Source organism: Chiloscyllium plagiosum, unplaced genomic scaffold, assembly GCF_037043375.1.
Source record: "Chiloscyllium plagiosum isolate Xiang-an unplaced genomic scaffold, Cpla_swu_hap1 HiC_scaffold_1, whole genome shotgun sequence".
Taxonomy (NCBI): domain Eukaryota; kingdom Metazoa; phylum Chordata; class Chondrichthyes; order Orectolobiformes; family Hemiscylliidae; genus Chiloscyllium; species Chiloscyllium plagiosum.
The window spans coordinates 32,669,383-32,690,342 of NW_028270139.1; the positions used below are offsets into that span (position 1 = coordinate 32,669,383).

Here is a 20,960-nt window from a genome sequence, read left to right on the forward strand (position 1 = left end):
TGAGTGCAAAAATATCCAAAAGGTTTTCTATCCATGTGCTGCTACATCATTAGGTTCAAACTCCATTGCTGATGGCAACTATAAACTACTTTGGAATTATATTTAACTACATTGGAATAGTGACCAGACCTCATAAGTACTCCATTGTACAACTTCAGGATTTGAAGTGCACAATATAAGTACAAGTTCATTCTAATTTACATGTACATTACAAAACTATTTCCAAATCTGGAACCTTAAGGTCCTCAGAATTATGAAGTACAGCCAATGAAAAGGATAAATATTTCCTGTAAATCACAGGTTTTAATGTTGTTATCTAAATTGTGTTTCTTCTTAAATGTATAGCGAGAGGAGTCAGGATAAAAATATCTTGAGGATTTCCCCTGTGAGTCAAAAGTACAATCTGGATCTGGATCTGGATCGTCTGCGGGTCATGTTTGCTGTTCACTTAGTCTTTTTTTAAAAGAGCATCTAATTAATTGCTCTTATGTTTACCTGACAGTGGTTAACAATTGTGCGCAGCATTCACCTCTTTCTTTCGTTCTGCGTGGAGTCTGATGTCTGTGGTCGGCAGCGACTTGTGCAATTGGAAGTCACTATTGTGACTGGTTTTTAGATTTAGATTACATTACAGTGTGGAAACAGGCCCTTCGGCCCAACAAGTCCACACCGACCCGCCGAAGCGCAACCCACCCATACCCCTACATTTACCCGTAACCTAACACTACGGGCAATTTAGCATGGCCAATTCACCTGACCTGCACATCTTTGGACTGTGGGAGGAAACCGGAGCACCCGGAGGAAACCCACGCAGACACGGGGAGAACGTGCAAACTCCACACAGTCAGTCGCCTGTGGCGGGAATTGAATCTGGGTCTCCAGCGCTGTGAGGCAGCAGTGCTAACTGCTGTGCCTCCGTGCCGCCCACACCACTTAACATGCACAGGTCCTGGGAACATCCACACAGCAACGCAGTTTAGAGGGACTGTGAGCTGTGCGTCTGACCTGTTTCCTATGTTACAACATAGGAAAGTACATAATTACATTTGGAAATTACTTGATTAGCAGTAAAATGACTTGGCACGTTCATTGGTCTTGAAAGGTGCTATAGGTATTTTTTAATCATCCGCCAATTGAAGGGTGATAAAACACAAGGAGATGGATAGTGTTATCATGACAGTCAGTGATTAATTAGATGATCTTTAACATAAAAAGTTGCCTGAGGTTAAATTTGTAAAAATTATCACAACCAAGTAAATATATTATGACATTAACTTCCAACAGGGTAGGCGGCATCTTGGGACAGAGAAACATGGGTTAATGATCTAAAGGTCATCGATCAAGTCTGTCCCAAAGAATGTTGCTGATAGCAGTTTCATTTTATTTCACTTATAGTAGAGCTCAGAATGTTTTATTCTGAAGGGAGATTCCCTCAGGAGTTTCCCATGTTTAGTAATGGCCACCTCTTCAGGTTGTGCAAAATGAAAGTGGACAAGTCTAATAAATAGAGGGTTTCTGGACCAATCTTCAGTTCGATTCCACTCAACTGAGAGGTTCAGAGACGATAAAGAGAAGTCCCTTCAGCAGAAATCTCACCAGTACCCCCCAGGCATTCAAGATGAAAAGAGCAGCTATTCTGACCATCCTGGTTTTGCTCCTGTGTGCCATGACTGCGGAGGGTATGTCGACTTCTGCTTTAGACTGACAAAAGTTGATTTTTATTTGATTTTAATTGCAACTTATATATGCTACCCTAGCATGTGTACCCCATGTGTTCCCCCGTGAATGGAACACCATGGGGATAGAACAATGTTCATGTTATAACTAAAATCTGCATTGGTAGATGCTGGAATCTGTACTGAAAACAAATAAACAATTTACTGGCGATCACCCCGGGTCAGGCAGCATCTATGGAGCAAAAGAAAGAGCTAACTAAGCTGAAAAATCATCTGGACTGGAAACGTTAGCTTGCTTTCTCTCCGTGGGTACTGCCTGACCCGCTCTGACCTCCAGCATTCTTTCTGTTTTCAGCGTTTATTTCTGACATTTGTCTTGTATAGCAGCTGATACCATTGTCAAGCCCAAACCAAAGGAAATTGGTCATTTTATATTGTGGCATTCTGGTGAACTGCGGTTCTGGTGATGATCCTCGATCCGAAGCTAAAACACTGCGAGGAAGTTATCCGTGCCACTAATAGTCCCCAAGCTTTTGAACCGGACCCATATCGCTCAGAAACAAAGGGAACCTCATGCTGCAGACAGCTCAGTACACACGAAGACAGCGGTGTGTCTAGCAATCCGGTTGTCGCTTGTATAGACAAAAAGCAGTAAACATTTAAAGCAAGCATCTATCGATCCTGCCATTCTGCATGGTAGAGTTCACCAGCGAAGTTCCCTGCTTAAGTAAATTAATTCCTGACCGAATAAGATAATTTATCGGTTTAAAAACAGTTTACGGGACAGTATAGGAATTTGTGCCTTTATTTTATACATATATATTACACTGTTTTGTCATTTCAGGCATTACACAGTGACGCTGTGGAATAATTTGACATGACTCATGTTTAAATACAGATATCTAATTCATAATTATTCCAATCGTCTGTTGGACGTGACGTTCGATTTCTTCCGTAAACTGTGGCTAAAGACGCCTAAATTATGTTTGAGAGAGGTTAACGAGAGTGAAAGATGAATTTTAAAATATTGCTTTTAGTTTTAACGTGCAACAATTAAAATCTGAAGGAATGAGACTCCAAACATTGCAAGCATCAAATTTCAGTGTCAGGGATGTTGAAATTAACGTGCAAGATGCTACTAAAACTCAATTGCACTGGAATGGACATTGAGACGCCAAGGTTGCATAAAGACTAAGGCACCGATTCAGCATAAAGGAAACATATATCCAAAGTACAATTAGGAAGGCAAAGAGAAACTATGAAATCAAATTATCAAGGAATATAAGACAAAACAGTGAAGTATTTAAGCTAAAAAAGGAAGTTGTTATGGGAGTGGGACGAATAAGTGGTAGAGTAATATCATTACTAACAATAAGGAGATGACAGAAATATTGAATAATTATTTCAATCATTCCTTATCAAAGAAATGGAATAGGCAGATATAGCATTGAAATGATATGATGAGTTATGAGTACCTTTAAAATGTTTCAGTTTGATCAATTGAATAAACTAAACAAACTCAAAACCCTTGCAAGTGTGATTTACGTTTGAAAAGAATCTAAGGAAGAGATAGCAGATGCATTGCTACTTACATTTAATAATTCATTTCAAAAACATTCAGTGCCAAAGGACAGCTGGATAGTTAATGTAACGTGACTTTAAAGGGGATCTGAACATATCCAGGGAATTAAAGCATTATAATCAGTTTAATAATAATTCTGAACAGAGAGAATCTAGAAATTAAACGAAACAGAATATCAAATAGACTTGATTTCAAAAGTAAATAGAAATCATGTTTAACCAATCTTATTGAACTTTTGATTAGGTAATAAGGAGAGTAAGCAATGGTAATGTGGTGGAGGCAATTTATCTGGGTTCTCAAAAGTGGTGGACTATTGACAAATGAATGAGGTGAGAGATTGCGGAGCTGGGAGAGAAGTGACAGCATGGATAGTTCACTGGCTTCAAACAGAACACAGAGAATGGGAGTAAAGGTAATTATTCAGTGATATAGAAAATTGGAAGTCATATTGCACAAGGATCTGAACTGCAATCCCAGCTATTCAGACATTAGATTATCAATTTGGACATTGAAATCAAAACACAATTTCTAAATTCGCAGGTGATACCAAATTAGGGATGGAATGTAGTAGTGAATAGTCAATACTGAGGACGCTTCAACAAATTACAGGTTCAACACATGGACTGCATGCTGGGTAGTCTCAAATTAATTCCTGTGGTGTCTGAGTATTCAAGGATTATTCAATCAAAATAGATCACGTACAGAACAAATATGAAAATTTCAATGCCAACACAAAACATTAAATTTCTCTGCTTCAACTACTAATTGAATATAAATTAAAATATCCATTCACAGGGATTCCAATCCCAGGAATCCAGGGACGCTGTAAGTGTATCCTGACTACCACCAAGCGTTTTGACCCAAACTTTATTCGCAATGTAAAGTACATTCCCAGAGGACCTCACTGCGTGACAACAGAAATAATGTGAGTAGATGTATCAGAATATTCTCTTGTAACTAAAAAAACTGAAATCTTAATTTGTCTTTTACTATGTATATTTACTAAAATGGACTCATTATTACTTTTGATTAATTATGATTGTGAGATTACATTTAAAAGTGTTTAAAAAATTTTAAGTGTCTTTGCAGATGAAAATGTAGTAAATGATTTCTGAGGATTAGATTTTAAAAATTTGCCTTTTTACAGTATCACCATGAAAAATGGGATGAAAGTTTGCATGAATCCTAACACCAAATGGTTGAAGACTTTCATTAAAGCCATAAAAGGTTGGTGTTTGCTAAAATTCAAATAAAAACAAAAGAAAGGAAATGCATCAAAAAGAGTTTTACAATCAATTAAGTACTTTTTGGTGGTGTAATCATTGTTGTAATGCATGAAAACGGGAGTTACCATGAATTCAGTAAACTCCCACCAATACAGTACATGATGTTATTTGAGTATAATGACCTTTGATCCTAAAAGCAGCATAATTAGAACAGGTTATAATTTCTTTCAAAGGTTTGTGGAATCTGTAATTGATTTTAAGAATATTTGGAAAGAATGTGTAAGAGTTTGCATCAATTGTAAAAGGATCAATTATGATTTTCACAGATAATTGAATTGAATTGAATTGAAGTTATTGTCACGTGTACCAAGGCACAGTGAAAAGCTTTGTCTTGCGAGCAATACAGGCAGAGTTAGGTAGCAAAGATATTAAATAATAGGTAAACAGCAGCAAAAATAAAATGCAGATACAGGTGAATATTAAGAGTTTGTGAGTCAATTCAGTATTCTAACAACAGTAGGGTAGAAACTGTTTCAAAACCAGCTGGTACATGTGTTCAGGCTTCTGTACCTTCTCCTCAATGATAGAGGTTGTAGAAAAACATTGCCAGGATGGGATGGATCTTTGACAATGCTGGCGGCCTTTCCTTGACAGCTGGCCTGGTAGCTAGATTCCATAGATGGGAGGTTGGCCTTTGTGATTAAGTAATACTGACAAATAATACTGATCATCATAACCTAATGACCTCTTCACCTGGAAGTAGTACAAATTGGAAGGAAGATACAGACAAGCTGTGTGGTTTGTAGGTAAAATGAAGCTATAAGTTGAGGAGCTGAATGGTGAAGGCAATGAATACACATCGGCAACACAAAATAAAAGCAGATAGGTGCAAGAAGAAGAATGCACAATTCTTGTGATCAGACGATCCAAGTCACACTCAGCCTGTTCCTGCCCCACCAAACTCATCTCTGCAGCTATCCAGGAGGACCAATTCCACCATAAAACATCTCAGATGGCATCCTTCTTCAGATGCCCTCCAGCACAGCTCTTCCACTTCCCATACTTCTGCCCCTGAACCCCACCCCTCCAATCGCAACAAGGACAGAACCCCCTCTGGTTCCACCCCACCAACTTCCGGATACATTGCATCATCCTCCGCCACCTGCAAACAGACTCCACTACAGGGATATATTTCCCTCCACACCGCTATCAGCATTCCAGAGAGACCATTCCCTCTGCAACTCCCTCGTCAGATCCATGCCCCCCCACCAGCCCACACCCCATACCCGGCACCTTCCCTTGCCACCGCAAGAAGTGCAAAACCTACGCCCATACCTCCCCCCTCACCTGTGTCCAAGGCTCCAAAGGATCCTTTCACATCCAACAGAAATTCACCTGTACTTCCACACATGAAGACTGGAGGTTGGCTAAGTGGTGCCACTGTTTAAGAAAGGTGGTACGGACAAGCTAGGGAACTATAGACCAGTGAGCCTGATGTCAGTGGTGGGCAAGTTGTTGGAGGGAATCCTGAGGGACAGGATGTACATGTATTTGGAAAGGCAAGGACTGATTCAGGATAGTCAACATGGCTTTGTGCGTGGGAAATCGTGTCTCACAAACTTGATTGAGTTCTTTGAAGAAGTAACAAAGAAGCTTGATGAGGGCAGAGTGGTAGATGTCATCTATATGGACTTCAGTAAGGCGTTCAACAAGGTTCCCCATGGGAGACTGATTAGCAAGGTTAGATCTCACAGAGTACAGGGAGAACTAGCCATTTGGATACAGAACTTGCTCAAAGGTAGAAGACAACGGGTGGTGGTGGAGGGTTATTTTTCAGACTGGAGGCCTGTGACCAGTGGAGTGCCACAAGGATTGGTGCTGGGCCCTTTACATTTTGTCATTTACATAAATGATTTGGATGCGAGCATAAGAGGTACAGTTAGTAAGTTTGCAGATGACACCAAAATTGGAGGTGTAGTGGACAGCGAAGAGGGTTACCTCCGATTACAATAGGATCTTGACCAGATGGGCCAATGGGCTGAGAAGTGGCAGATGGAGTTTAATTCAGATAAATGCGAGGTGCCGCATTTTGGGAAAGCAAATCTTAGCAGGAATTATACACTTAATGGTAAGGTCTTAGGGAGTGTTGCTGAACAAAGAAACCTTGGAGTGCAGGTTTATAATTCCTTGAAAGTGGAGTCACAGGTAGATAGGATAGCGAAGAAGGTGTTTGGTATGCTTTCCTTTATTGGTCAGAATATTGAGTACAGGAGTTGGGAGGTCATGTTGCGGCTGTACAGGACATTGGTTAGGCCACTGTTGGAATATTGCGTGCAATTCTGGTCTCCTTCTTATCGGATATTGTGAAACTTGAAAGGGTTCAGAAAAGATTTACAAGCATGTTGCCAGGGTTGGAGGTTTTGAGCTATAGGGAGAGGCTGAACAGGCTGAGACTGTTTTCCCTGGAGCGTCGGAGTCTGAGGGGTGACCTTATAGAGGTTTACAAAATTATGAGGGGCATGGATAGGGTAAATAGACAAGGTCTTTTCCCTGGGGTCAGGGAGTCCAGAACTATAGGGCATAGGTTTAGGGTGAGAGGGGAAAGATACAAAAGAGACAGACCTAAGGGCAAACATTTTCACACAGAGGGTGGTACATGTATGGAATGAGCTGCCAGAGGAAGTGGTGGAGGTTGGTACAATTGCAACATTTAAGAGGCATTTGGATGGGTATGTGAACAGGAAGGGTTTGGAGGTGGGACTAGGTTGGATTGGAAAATCTTTTCAGCATGGACGGGTTGGACCAACAGGTCTGTTTCCATGCTGTACATCTCCATGACTCTATGAATCTATGTCATCTACTATATCCGTTGCACCAGATGAGGTCTCCTTTACATCGGGGAGACAGAATGTCAACTTGCGGATCGTTTTAGAGAGCATCTGTGGGACACCTGCACCAATCAACCCCACTGTCCCGTGCTGAACACTTCAACTCCCTCTCCCACTCCACCAAGGACATGCAGGTCCTGGGCCTCCTCCATTGCCAAACACTAACCACTTGATGCCTGGAGGAAGAATGCCTCATCTTCCGCTTTGGCACCCTGCAACCACATGGGATCAATGTGGATTTCACCAGTTTCTTCATTTCCTATTTCCCTCCACTTTATACCAATCTCAAGCCTCCAACCCGGCACCACCCTCTTGAACTGTCCATTTCCCTTTCCACATATCTGCTCCATCCTCCACTTCAACCTATCATTGCCACCTTCATCTACCTATCACATTCTAAGCTACCTTCCCCCAGCCCCACCCCCTTCCTATTTATCTCTCAGCCCCACCCAGCCCACAAGCCTCATTCCTGATGGAGGGCTTATGCCTGAAATGTCGATTCTCCTGCTCCTTGGATGCTGCCTGACCCGCTGAGCTTTTGCAGCACCACACTCTCAACCCTCTCAGAAAGAGGTCAACCTTTGAGAAAAGGAGATAGGAGCGTGTGGAAATGTGTTGTAAGCTGGCTAAAAATGTCTCAATCTTGGAAAGCTGTGTGAATAAGCCAGAGACACAAAATAACTCAGTGTTTCGCAAAAATAGCCAAACAGACTCGGCTGGTCAGTTGAAAAAGAAGTCTGGAAAACAGCATCATCTGGACTTTGGTGATCTGAGAGAGAAAGGATTCATACAAGTATGCCTTGGTGATGATGGTCCTACCCATGAAGCAAGAAGCTATAAGCTGTTGGTGGATATGAATCATCACCTACATGAATAAAGTACAGCAAATTATGGAACTGTGTAGCAACATGGTAACATATTTGCATAAGGAGTGATATGAATGTTTGTTTGTATTTATGCAAGACATAACTTTATTGTACTGACTAAAGTGCAATTTACCTCTTTATTTGTAGTATCATTTGCCTATTAATTCATACTTAATTTGCGTAGATTCAGATTGCTGTTAAAGCAAAAAAACCTGAAGTTAAAACTTGTTGGTAATTTCTTAATTTGGGGCTCATCTATTAAATGTTATTGTTTTGGCTTCTGACAGAATATAATGGAAAAAGTATTGGGTAGGGAGGTTGTTATTCTTTAAAATAGTGCCATGGGATCTTTTGTGTCCACCTGAGCAGGTAGATAGGATTTTGGGTTTAACGCTTTATCTGAAATATTTCACTTACTCCCTCAGTCCTGCACTGGAATTTATTTTTGTGGGAGTACAAACTAAAATTTAAAAATATAGATTTTATTTCTGAAATTTCTACCCTTTCCTCCTCCTCCTCCTCCTCCTCCCCCTCTGCAGAGTAATTTGTGTTCACAGTGACAATTGTTCTGCACCTACTAGTTTCAAACACAAATTATTTCCGTATTGACAACAATTAGCAATGAATTTCTAACTTGTGTTATTGCTGTAATATGTCATAGAGATGTACAGCCTGGAAACAGACCCTTTGGTCCAACTCGTCCATGCCAACCAGATATCCTAAATTAATCTAGTCCTATTTGCCAGCACTTGGAACATATCCATCTAAATCCTTCTTATTCGTGGACCCATTCAGATGCCTTTTAAATGTTGTAATTGTACCAGCCTCCACCACTTCCTCTGGCAGCTCATTCCATATACACGTGATCTTTTGCATGAAAAGGTTGCCCCTATTCAATCTCTCCCTTCTCACCCTAAACCTATGTCCTTTAGTTCTGGACTCCCCCACACCAGGGAAAAGACTTTGTCTATTTACCCTAACAATGCCCTTTATAATTTTGTTAACCTCTATAATGTCACCCCTCAGCCTCCGATGCTCCAGGAAAAACTGCCCCAGCCTGTTCAGCCTCTCCCTATAGTTCAAGCCCTCCAACCCTGACACATCCTTATAAATCTTTACTGAACCCTTTCAGGTTTGCCTTTTATTAGAAGGGAATAAAAGAATTTAATAGAAGGGAATAACCCTGCAAATTGCATGGATTTTGATAATGTTGCTCATCTCATCTGTCTGCAGTATTTCATTATATGTTTGAAGATATTTTGGAGTGCTTTGTTGTGGTATAAAAAGTTTGCAATTGAAAATTCAATTTATTCTTTCAGCTACCAGACTGCAGAAGTGAGGTAAAAGACCCTGACGGAATGAAACTCATTTCCACAGACATATCGCCTGAACAATAACGAATAGTGCAACGAATAAGCTTTCGGCAGTGTGCTATGTTACTCATGTTAATCTCCTGACAGCTTGTTCTATTACTTCCTGTTTTTTTGAAAACTTTTCCACCTTTCAAGCCTGTTGCTTTTGCACCTTAGAATTTTAAAGATAGAAATCAATTAAAATGTGCAATCAAATAAGTTTGTGAGATTTCTTCACAGGAAGTAATGTACATAGTTTACAAATTGTATTATGACTCCATTCAATTTATTTTCCCATCTCAGTAACATTTGGAAAGTAATTTCCAATTAACTATCACATTCCTGATGAAGGGCTTTTGTCTGAAACGTCGATTTTCCTGCTCCTCGGATGCTGCCTGACCTGCTGTGCTTTTCCAGCACCACATTCTCGACTCTGATCTCCAGCATCTGCAGCCCTTGCTTTCTCCTAAATAATTAGGTACAAGAGTAACATGAAATATGTTTGTAAAACTGTTGAAAAATTAAATAAGTCAGAGTTTTAGTTCCTATCTTTAATTGTTTCAAGTAAAGTGAGACATGGGCATTAATGTTTGCATAACTGTTTTCTCAGTTCCATTTTGCATGGAAATATTGTTCAAAATGAACTTGTGCCTTGATTACACACTACCTCATAAGCTCTCTATGTGAGATTTGAACATGTGTAGAACCTGAAATAATTCTCCTTTAGTAACATTCTATTAAAATGGTTTGAAAGGTGTTTCCTGTGACCATTAAATTAATCAACTAAATAAAGTCGTTCCTTCATTTCATTACTTGCAAGTATGCTAAAATATTCCTTCATTTCAGAACTATTCTCAAACCAAATTTTGATGAATTTTTCATTTCCTGCTAACTCTTGTAGCAAGGTAACAAGGTAAACATTTTGTTATTAAATCAAACCCGTTTACAGCAAATTTGAGCAAAAGTATTTCTTTCAAAATGAAACAAGAACATTTTCCTATCACATATCTTAACTGGAACTTGTTTCTATTTTTGGAAAATATTGGAGAATAGAATTAAGTCATAACTGATTTTTGTAAGAATCGAATTCTCTGCAGACATGTCAATATTTTTAAAGTACATTCATCTTGAAGGTACAGCTTCTTATTGGATGAATCAGAAAAAAAATGCATTTGTAAATAGAATTATTCTCTATTTGTTTTCCATTGAGGAGTTTTTAACTAACTGCCCACAGGGGCAGCACGGTGGCTCACTGGTTAGCACTGCTGCCTCACAGTGCTAAGGACCCGTGTTTGATTCTAGCCTCAGGTGACTGTTTGAGTGGAGTTTGCACGTTCTGCCTGTGTCTGCGTGGGTTTCCTCCCACAATCCAAAGATGTGCAAGTTAGGTGAACTGGCCAGGCTAAATTGCCCATGGTGTTCGGTGCATTAGTCAGGGGTAAATGTAGGGAAATGGGTCTTGGTGGGTTACTCTTCAGAGGGTCAGTGTAGACTTGTTGGGCCAAAGGGCCTATTTCCATACTGTAGGGAATCTAATTGAAAATAATACATTCTGACTTTGTGTGCAATGGTATGTTACAGTTGGTACTAAATGGGCAACCTGCCACATATCTTTCTTGATTTTTTTTGTTTTAGTTGAAATCAATTTGCTATTGATACTTTGCACTATTACAAAATGTCACTACAATTTCAAAAGATCTTTGTGTCGCAGTTGCACTAACTGGGGTGTCTAATAAAGAGAAATGGCCTGGAGATTTATCATGCAATGCTCATTGTACTGGAGCTAAATAGCATCCCAGTCCTTCAAATTGGCTGCAAAACGTACACACTCATTACAAAAAATAAATGAGCTACCTGTCATATTGGAACAGTTATCTAGGACCGACAGCTGAAACAGGCTTTTAGCTCCTTGAATATGTAAATAAGGTGACTGTTAATGGTTTGAAGCACCCTTTGCAGGACTATGTTGGCACAAAACATATGGTTTAACATCTTGTTAGAGGCGTGTTAAGCATGAGGGAAACTATCACTCAGAAAATCTACACATGATCAATAATGCAATGGTTTGCTAAGAAATTTAAATACACCTTATTTCAAATGAAGTACGTTAAGAGAGAGATTCCCTACGGTGTGGAAACAGGCCCTTTGGTCCAACTAGCCCACACTGACCCTCTGAAGAATAACCCACCCAGACCCATTTCCCTCTAACTAATGCACCTCGCACTATGGGCAATTTAACATGACCAATTCACCTTACCTGCACATCTTTGGACTGTGGGAGGAAACCCATGCAGACACAGGGAGAATGTGCAAACTCCACACAGACAGTCACCCAAGGCTGGAATTGAACCTAGTACTGTAAGGCAGCAGTGCTAACCACTGAACAACCATGTCACCCCACAGGTTGCCAGTTTTTCGCAAACTACCCCAAAATAATATGTTTATCCAGTAGTTCGGTTATCCATTAGGTGAGCTGCAGTTCATGCTATTTCCCAATATCTGTTTTATATCCAGCTCAGAAATTATATTTTATCATAAGTGATTGCTTACAATTAATGAAAATATTACCTCTGCATTAAGTCATCTACAGTCATGATGAAAAAGAAATCTTTTCAGCTCTGGTAATTACACATTTGTACAAATTAATGGACAAGAATAATTTGCCAGGAGTTGTTTTACTTATCACCTTTTTACTATTGGAATTGAAATGAAGAAACAATTTACACTTACCATGGAATTATAAGAAATTAAACAAATTAAATGTTGGACTGTCTAAACTAGGAAATTGGGGAAGGGAAGGATAAAACTCCAAGAAGTAAATGACCATTAGGAGACAAAGCTGTGGGGATGTATTCAACTGGATTGACAAGTATGAAAGAATTAAGTAGACAGGAGAACTCAGGAGAGGTTATTAAATTCTCTAGATCACAAAATAGTCAGAGTGTTTGGAAAGTGTTAGGAATCAAACTTCAAACACACTGGATAAATGGATAACAATGTGAAAATGGATGGTCAAAACAGGACTGAAGGTGTATCTGAATACTTGCAGTATATGAAATAAGGTAAATGAGCTTGTGGCGCAGATTGAAACTGGCAGGTATGATGTAGTGGGCATAACAGAGACATTGCTGCAAGGGGATAAGGACTGGAAGCTAAATGTCTAAGGATATATATCCTATTGAAAAGACAGGCAGGTGGGCAGAGGAGTTGGGCTTGCCTTGTAAGTAAAAAAATGAAATTAAATCAATAGCAATAAACAAAGTAGGGTCAGATGATGTAGAATCTGTGTGGGAAAGTTGAGGAACTGCAAGAGGTTAAGAAACTATAATGGGAGTTATCTACAGGCCTCCAAGCAGAAGGCAGGATTTGGGGCATAAGATACATCAAGAGATAGAGAGGCGAGTAAGAAAGGCAAGGTTACAGTGATCATGGGGGATTTCAATATGCAAGTGGACTGGGAAAATCAGGTTAGTCGTAGATCACAAGAAATACAATTTGTGGAATGTTCCCAAGTTGGCTTTTGGAGCAGGTTGTGATGGAGCCCACTAGGGAACAGGCAATTCTGGATTTAGTGCTGTGTAATGAGGCAGACTTAATAAGGGAAGGAACACTTAGGAAGCAGTGACCATAATATGATAGAAGTTACTCTGCAATTTGAGAGGGAGAAGGTGGAACCAGATGTAACTGTATTAGAGTTGAATAAAAGCAACTATGGAGGCACGAGGGAGGAACTGACCAGAATTGACTGGCTGAAGAGCTTAGCAGGAAAGACATTGGAACTGCGATGCAGGAATTTCTGAGAGTAATTTGAGATGCGCAGCAAAAATTCATCCTGAAGCATGGTACAGGGAGATGAGGCAACCATGGTTGACCAAGGAAGTCAGGGACAACATAAAAGCAAAAGAGGAAGCATATAATGTGGTGATGGGCAGTGGTAAGCCAAGGAGGAAGCTTACAAAGCCCAACAGAGGACAACAAAGAAAGAAATAAGGAGGGAGCAGATTAAATCTGAGGATAAGCTAGCCAGTAATATTACAAAAGATTGCAAGAGTTTCTTTAGATATATAAAGGGCAAAAGTAGACATTGAGCTACTAGAAAATGATGCTGGAGAAATAATAATGGGTAACAAAGAAATGACAGAGGAACTGAATAAGTACTTTGCGTCAGTCTTCACAATGGAAGACATGAGTAATATCCCAAAAATTCAAGACAGTCTGGGGACAGAGATGAGTATGGTGACCATCGCCATGGCGAAGGTGCTAAAAAAAACTGAAAAGTCTGAAAGTGGGTAAATCACCTGGATCAGATGTGTTACACCCATTATGTGTTCTGAAGGAGATTACTGAAAACACAGTGGAGATTTTGGTAGTGATCTTTCAGGAATCACTGGAGTCAGGGAGGGTCCCAGAGGACTGGAAAATTGCAAGTGTAACCCCCCTGTTTAAGAAGGGAGTAAGGCAAAAAACAGGAAATTACAGGCTGATTAGCCTGACCTTCGTCATTGATAAGATTTTGGAATCCGTTGTGAAGGATGAAATTTCTGAATACTTGCAAGTGCATGGTAAAATAGGGCAAAGTCAGCATGATTTCATCAACGGGAGGTCATGCCTGACAAATCTGTTAGAATTCTTTGAGGAGGTAATGAGCAGGTTAGACAAAGACAGTTCCAGAAGGCCTTTGACAAGGTGTCGTTCAGGAGGCTGCTGAGTACGTTAAGGGTCCGTGGTGTTAGAGGCAAGGTACGAGCATGGATTGAAGAATGGCTGTCTGGCAGAAGGCAGAGAGTGGGGATAAAAGGGTCCTTCTTAGGATGGCAGCCAGTGATTAGTAGTGTTCCACAAGGCTCAGTTTTGGGACCACAACTTTTCCCTTTATACATTAATGATTTGGATGAAGGAACTGAGGGCATTCTGACTACATTTGCAGATGGTACAAAGATAGGTGGAGGAACAGATAGTATTGAGGAGACAGGGAGGCTGCAGAAAGATTTAGACAGGTTCAGAGAATGGGTTAAGAAGTGGCAGATGAAATACAATGTGGGAATGTGTGAGGTCATGCACTTTGGTAGGAAGAATAGAGGCATGAACTATTTTCTATTGGGGAGAAAATTTAGAAATCTGAGTTGCAAGGGGTCTTGGGAGTTCTAGTCCAGGTTTCTCTTAAGGTAAACATGCAGGTTGAGTTGGTAGTTAGGAAGACAAATACAATGCCACCATGCCATCCCCTCATCTCATCTCAAGAGGTCTAGAATATAAAAGCAGAGATGTATTTCTAAGCCTTTATAATGCTCTGGTCAGACCACGTTTAGAGTATTGTGAGCAATTTTGGCCCATACCTCAGGAAGGATGTATTCGGACTGGACCAGGTCCAGAGGAGGTTCATGAGAATGATCCCAGGAATAAGAACCTAAGAACTAGGAGCAGGAGTAGGGCATCTTATCCCTTGAACCTGTTTTGCCATTCAATAAGATCATGGCTGACCTTTTTGTGGACTCAGCTCCACTTACATGCCCTCTCACCATCACCCTTAATTCCTTTAGTGTTCAAAAAATTATCTATCTTTTATTAAAAATATTTACTGAAGAAGCCTCAGCTACTTCACTGGGCTGGGAATTCCATAGATTCACAACCCTCTGAGTGAAGAAATTCCTTCTCAATTCAGTCCTAAATCTGCTCCCCCTAATTTTGAGGCTATGCCTTGTTGTCCAAACCCCTCAATTCCATAAACAACCTAGTGGACCTCCTCTGCATCCCCTCTAGTGCCAGTAATCCTTTCTCAAGAAAGGAGACCAAAACTGCACTCAGTACTCCAGGTGTGGCCTCGCCAGCACCTTGTACAGCTGCAACATAATCTTTCTGCTTTTAACCTCTCTAGCAATGAAGGACAAAATTGTATTTGCCTTCCTAATTACCTATTGTACCTGAAGACCAACTTTCTGTGATTCATGCCCAAGGACACCTAGGTTCCGCTGCACAGCAGCATGCTGCAATTTTTTACCATTCAAGTAATATCCTTTTTACTATCATTCCGACCAAAATGGATTACTTCACATTTATTAACATTGTACTCTATCTGCCAGACCTTTGCCCACTCAGTTAACCTATCGATGTTTCTTTGCAAAATTTCACAGTCCTCTCAACACTTTGATCTCCCACTCATCTTAGTGTGTCATTCAGAAATTTTGACACACTACACGTGGTCCCCAACTCCAAGTAATCTACATAAATTGTGAATATTTGTGGTCCCAACACTGATCCCTAAAGAACACCACTAGTCACTGTTTGCCAACAAGAAAGTACTCATCTTTTCCCCCTTTGTTTCCTATTAGTTAACCAATCCTGTATCCATTCTAATACATTGCCCATAAACCTTAACATATGAGGAACGTTCGAAGATTCTGGGACTATATTCGATGGAGTTTAGAAGGATGGGGAGGGGGTCTGATTGAAACTTACAGAATACTGAATAATCTGAGCAGAGTGGATGTTGGGAAGATGTTTCCATTGGCAGGAGAGATTAAGACCCAAGGGAACAGCCTTAGGGTAAAGGGTTGACCCTTTGGAATGAAGATAAGGAGAAACGTCTTTAACCAGAAAATGGTGACTCTATGGAATCCATTGCCACAGAAGGCTGTGGAGGCCAGGTCACTGAATACATTTAACACAGAGTTGGATAAGTTCTTGATTGCCAAGGGGATCCAAAGTTATGGGGAGAAAGTGGAAAAATGGGGTTGAAAGACCCATCAGCCATGATCGGATGGTGGAGCAGACTTGATGGGCCAAATAGCCTAATTTCTGCTCCTATGCATTCTGGTCTCTTATGGTCTATGGTCTGTTAATCCAGAGATCCAGGTAATGTTTTAGGGACGCGGATTCAAATCCTGCCATGGCAGATGGTTGAATTTGACTTCAATAAAAATCTGAAATTAAGGTCTAATAGTGACCAAGAAACTATTGTCAGGAAAAGCCCACCTGATTTGCTTATGTCCTTTAGGAAAGGAATCTGTTGTCTTTACCTTGTTTGCTTTAGATGTGACTCCAGACCCACAGCAACATGGTCAACCCTTAATTGCCCTCTAGGCAATAAATACTGGCCTGGCTGGTGATGCCCTCATTCTGTGAATGAATTAAGCAACTCTCTGAGAATTTTTTAGGACATTAACCAAGCCATGATTTATTCACGAATACTATTATTTAATAAGTGCAAGTGATCATTACCAAATGTTGAAATCAGTCCATCAATAATCCAGAAACAGTTCATAAATTATTCAGCACACACATCAGCTGGATGAAATCCTTTGAAAGCGGTCTGGAAGACATTAAACTATTTTTTGAGAGAATTAACAGCTCCAGTGAGCGCACAAAACACAACTTTGCAGGAATTTGCATCAGCGGGTGTCCATAATGCTGAGCTCCAATCTTATAAGTCACTGAAGCTGTACCCAGTCTAACTGCAGCATGATTCTAATCTTTTAGTTCACTCCCAGGCTGATTAGGCTGCAGTTCATATTAAGCTAACTGATGCCATTAAGTCTTCCATCTTGAATTCAAACCTAATGGGAAGTCAACCCGATTGTGACCATTGATTTAGGCACTATCTACAAATTTACATTAATTAATTCAATTCACTTAATTCAATAAAGCTGGAATAAAATCTCACATCAGTATTGGTGATTATAAATTTATCAGATTGTTGTTAAAATTTATTGATGCAAATACCCTTTGGAAAAGGAATTCTGTCATCATTACCCCATTCAGCTTTCATGTGCTTCTAGGTATATCGCAATATGCCTGATTTTCTATTCCAGAAAACCAGTTGGTGAAGGATGGAAGTAGACCCAATCATTAAACTTGCAAGCATTTATTTGCAGAATTGCACAAAACTAAGCATGCACCTCCTTCCACAATTTTAGTCAACGTGAATATTAAGTCAATGTAGTGACATCTCTTCCTACATGTTACGGTCTCAAATAGAGGGCTGGAAAGTCTGTTGTTAACTAAATTCAAGGCTGAGAAAAATAGATTTTTAATCAGTTAGGGAATCATGAGGTATGGTGAAGAAGCCTGAAAGTAGACTTGAGGATTACAGATCAGCCATGATTGTATTGAATAGCCAAGTATATATGATGGGCAAAATGGCCTACTTCCCCGGCTATGTCTTATAGCCTAGACAACAGTACATCACTCTCATACAATTTAACCCAATTAATATACAAATAACAGTTGACTCTAAATACTTTCAAACATCAACATTCCTTTATATTCTTATCTGTATTAGACATTCTTTGCTTTGTCAAATTCATACCTGTGTTTAATGTTGTGTTTTATTATAAATAATAGATTAATAAGTAATAAAATTCCTTTTACCCTCACTCAAGTAAACTGTGTAATTTATCCTTAAGTTTCGAAAAATTATTCACATTTTAATTGAGATGTGAGATTGTTGTATGTTTAAAAAGAAACAAAATCTTTGTTGTGGCCTTCTGAAGGAACTTAAGAGTATATAATTGATTTACGCTTCCTCAATTGGACATAATGAATTGTGTTATGACTCACGGGTGTAACACACTGGAAATCAAGTTCTACTGTTCCCAGGGTCACCACAAAAGTTAAAGATTTTAAAAAGAATGCAAAGTTTGCTAACTTACCTGACTTCCAGATAAAGATTGGTGGAAACATAGACGTGGTTTCTACTTTGAACAGGAATCATTATTTATTGCATGTAATTAGACTCCAGCTACAGGTATACATGTATAAAACATCAGCATTTAATATTACTTATTAGAACTCTAATCCTCGTATAAACCCATCTTAACACACAGAGAGACAAACTGACAGAATTACATTTATTATGGACAGAGGGGAAAAATTGGAAAGACAGTTCAGTAGTCTTTGTCCCCAGGTTCTGTTGTTGAGATGACCTTGATGACTCTTATGCTGGTTAACATGTTACTTCAGTCATATTTCTCCACATGCTTCTACTGGATGATAAGAGACACAAGGTAGCCGGTTCCCTTGGAAAAAGTCTCTGATTTATTAGTTAAAAGTCTCAGCTTATTATAGCTGTTTCTGTCAGGTTTACAGTGAATTTTGACTGCAGAGAATAGAAAGACAACTGACCTGGAGAAGTACTTAAATCTTTCTCTAAATCTTTCCAGGATCCAAGACCTTTGGTTATCTGAAAACCAATCGCATAGTTGTTGGCAGGTGAAAAAAGTCTGTGTCATTGTATAATTGTTTACTAATCCATAGACCAATCAGCTCACTCTGGTGTTTCCTTTCTTCCTGGTAATGAATAATGAATAAAGATTTATCCATCTGTTGTCTTTCACTGTGTCACACACAACATGGATGCTGGGGAAAACTATAAGCTCTACCGCCACTAGACAGTAGTGTGGGGGAAAAAGAAAAAAGAAAAAATAGACCAATCAGCTTCTTGTCACCAACAAAAGCTACACCAGTACACCCCCTGGCCTTCGAACATCTGCAACTGGAACTGCAGTTACTGCTTGTTTGCATGATCCCTGCAATGGAGGGCAGGCCAATTGAATACTGTTTTTTTTAAAGCAGCTATTTCTCACTTTGGTCCACAATTATTAAAAACACAAAAATAAAAAACACACTGTTCTTACAAATGTTCCAGCATATCATAAGTAATAAAATTAAGGAAGTCGTTTATTAAATGGATTAAAGCATTTAAATGATTAAATTCTTTCTGTAAAACTTAACAAAAACAGCACAGGGCAATCCTTCAAACTTGAGCAGTGAATGCTGCCAAGCATTCTGGGAGAGAGAATTTCCCTGCCCTGGGTCATTTCCATTTTTAGAAACGGTGCAGGTAGCAGTGGACAGATATCTGTGGCAGTTTATAATTCATTTAAAAGTATGGATTAACTGGTTTAATGGAGGCTGTAGTATTTTATGACAAAGCTCTTCTGAATACATTTTAACAACAAGTAATAGTTTATATTTTATTATCATAAAACCAACACTAACTTTTGCTTAGATTATTGATGATGTTCCCAAATAAGTAGACTCACATAAACTACAAGATAACTCAATTCTAGACCTTACATGTTACCCAAAGGGGAATTCCTCACTCCATTTTGGACATTAGATTTTCTTATTTTAAAAAGAGGAAACTCTGACCAGACAGCAGAACTAATTTCTGCAATTACGGGAATAACTTTTCCATTTCATCAGCTATATATTGTGACACCAAGGTCGATAATGTTTCAAAATTGTAGCTTTTTTTACAGTATAAATATTCTTTCAATATATATTTTAAGTCACAATGAATTTTCACCTTCAGTGTGGTTTTAAAATGTCTGACTAGAGAGAGAGAGATGGAGAGACAATAGTGGTGAGTTTAGCCTGAGGGCCAGCATGTCTTAGGTGAGGGACAAACTTAAGAAGATGGGACATTCAGTGTAACCTCAGCTAGTGAGAGAATTGACCCTGTGCTGATAGTGTCGTTCTACATTGCAATCCAGCCAACTGACCCCTTATTAGACATGCCTACAAATGCCCCAGCATCTGCACAAGTGTGTTCTTGAACATAGAGGAGGACTTTTAGGGACAAAGACACAGGTGAGCACATTCCCATTCCTGGACCATTTTCCTGGAGATGGGAGCAGAATTGGGAGAACTGTCCACTCCTCACGTAAACTAATTAACATAGGGGCAGATCAATTAATCAGAGGCCAATTGGAATTTTCCTGTCAGTCTGCAGACATTTCCCAAACTCCCACCAGCATTGGGAACAAGCCAGCTGACGGGGGATGGCACAGTTGCTCAGTGGTTCAATTCTAGCCTTGAGCAATGTTCTGTGTGAAGTTTGCATGCTCTCCCATGTCTGTGTAGGTTTCCATCAAGTGCTCCAATTTCCTCCCACAATCCAAAGATTATGGGAGGCACGGTGGCACAGTGGTTAGCACTGCTGCCTCACAGCGCCAGAGACCCGGGTTCAATTCCCGCCTCAGGCGACTGACTGTGTGGAGTTTGCACATTCTCCCCGTGTCTGCGTGGGTTTCCCTGGGTGCTCCAGTTTCCTCCCACAGTCCAAAAATGTGCAGGTTAGGTGAATTGGCCATGCTAAATTGCCCGTAGTGTTAGGTGCAGCGGTAAATGTAGGGGAATGGGTCTGGGTGGGTGCGCTTCGGCGAGTCGGTGTGGACTTGTTGGGCCGAAGGGCCTGTTTCCACACTGTAAGTAATCTAATCTAATCTGCAGATTAGTGTTGAAAAGTGTGACATTGGAAAATGCATAGCAGGTCAGGCAGCATCCGAGGAGCAGGAGAGTTGACATTTCAGGCATAAGCCCTTCATCAGGAATGCGCTTATGCTCGAAACGTCGACTCTTCCAGTTGGC

General features: G+C 40.0%; 1 protein-coding gene and 1 long non-coding RNA gene across 2 annotated transcripts; one reads left to right on the forward strand and one right to left on the reverse strand.

Annotated features, from left to right (window-relative positions):
* Nucleotides 1-1,547: 1,547 nt before the first annotated feature.
* Nucleotides 1,548-10,347, forward strand: LOC122555808 (interleukin-8-like). The gene is made up of 4 exons (XM_043701972.2): nt 1,548-1,679; nt 4,054-4,183; nt 4,406-4,485; nt 9,558-10,347. Exons 1-4 carry the CDS (start codon nt 1,619-1,621, stop codon nt 9,575-9,577), a joined length of 291 nt encoding a protein of 96 aa, XP_043557907.1. The 5' UTR covers nt 1,548-1,618; the 3' UTR covers nt 9,578-10,347.
* Nucleotides 9,881-19,821, reverse strand: LOC148152096 (uncharacterized). Its single transcript, XR_015757540.1, has 3 exons — nt 18,711-19,821; nt 16,809-16,899; nt 9,881-10,056 (listed from the first exon to the last, which is right to left on the reverse strand). It is a non-coding gene; the product is annotated as an uncharacterized LOC148152096 (long non-coding RNA).
* Nucleotides 19,822-20,960: the final 1,139 nt, after the last annotated feature.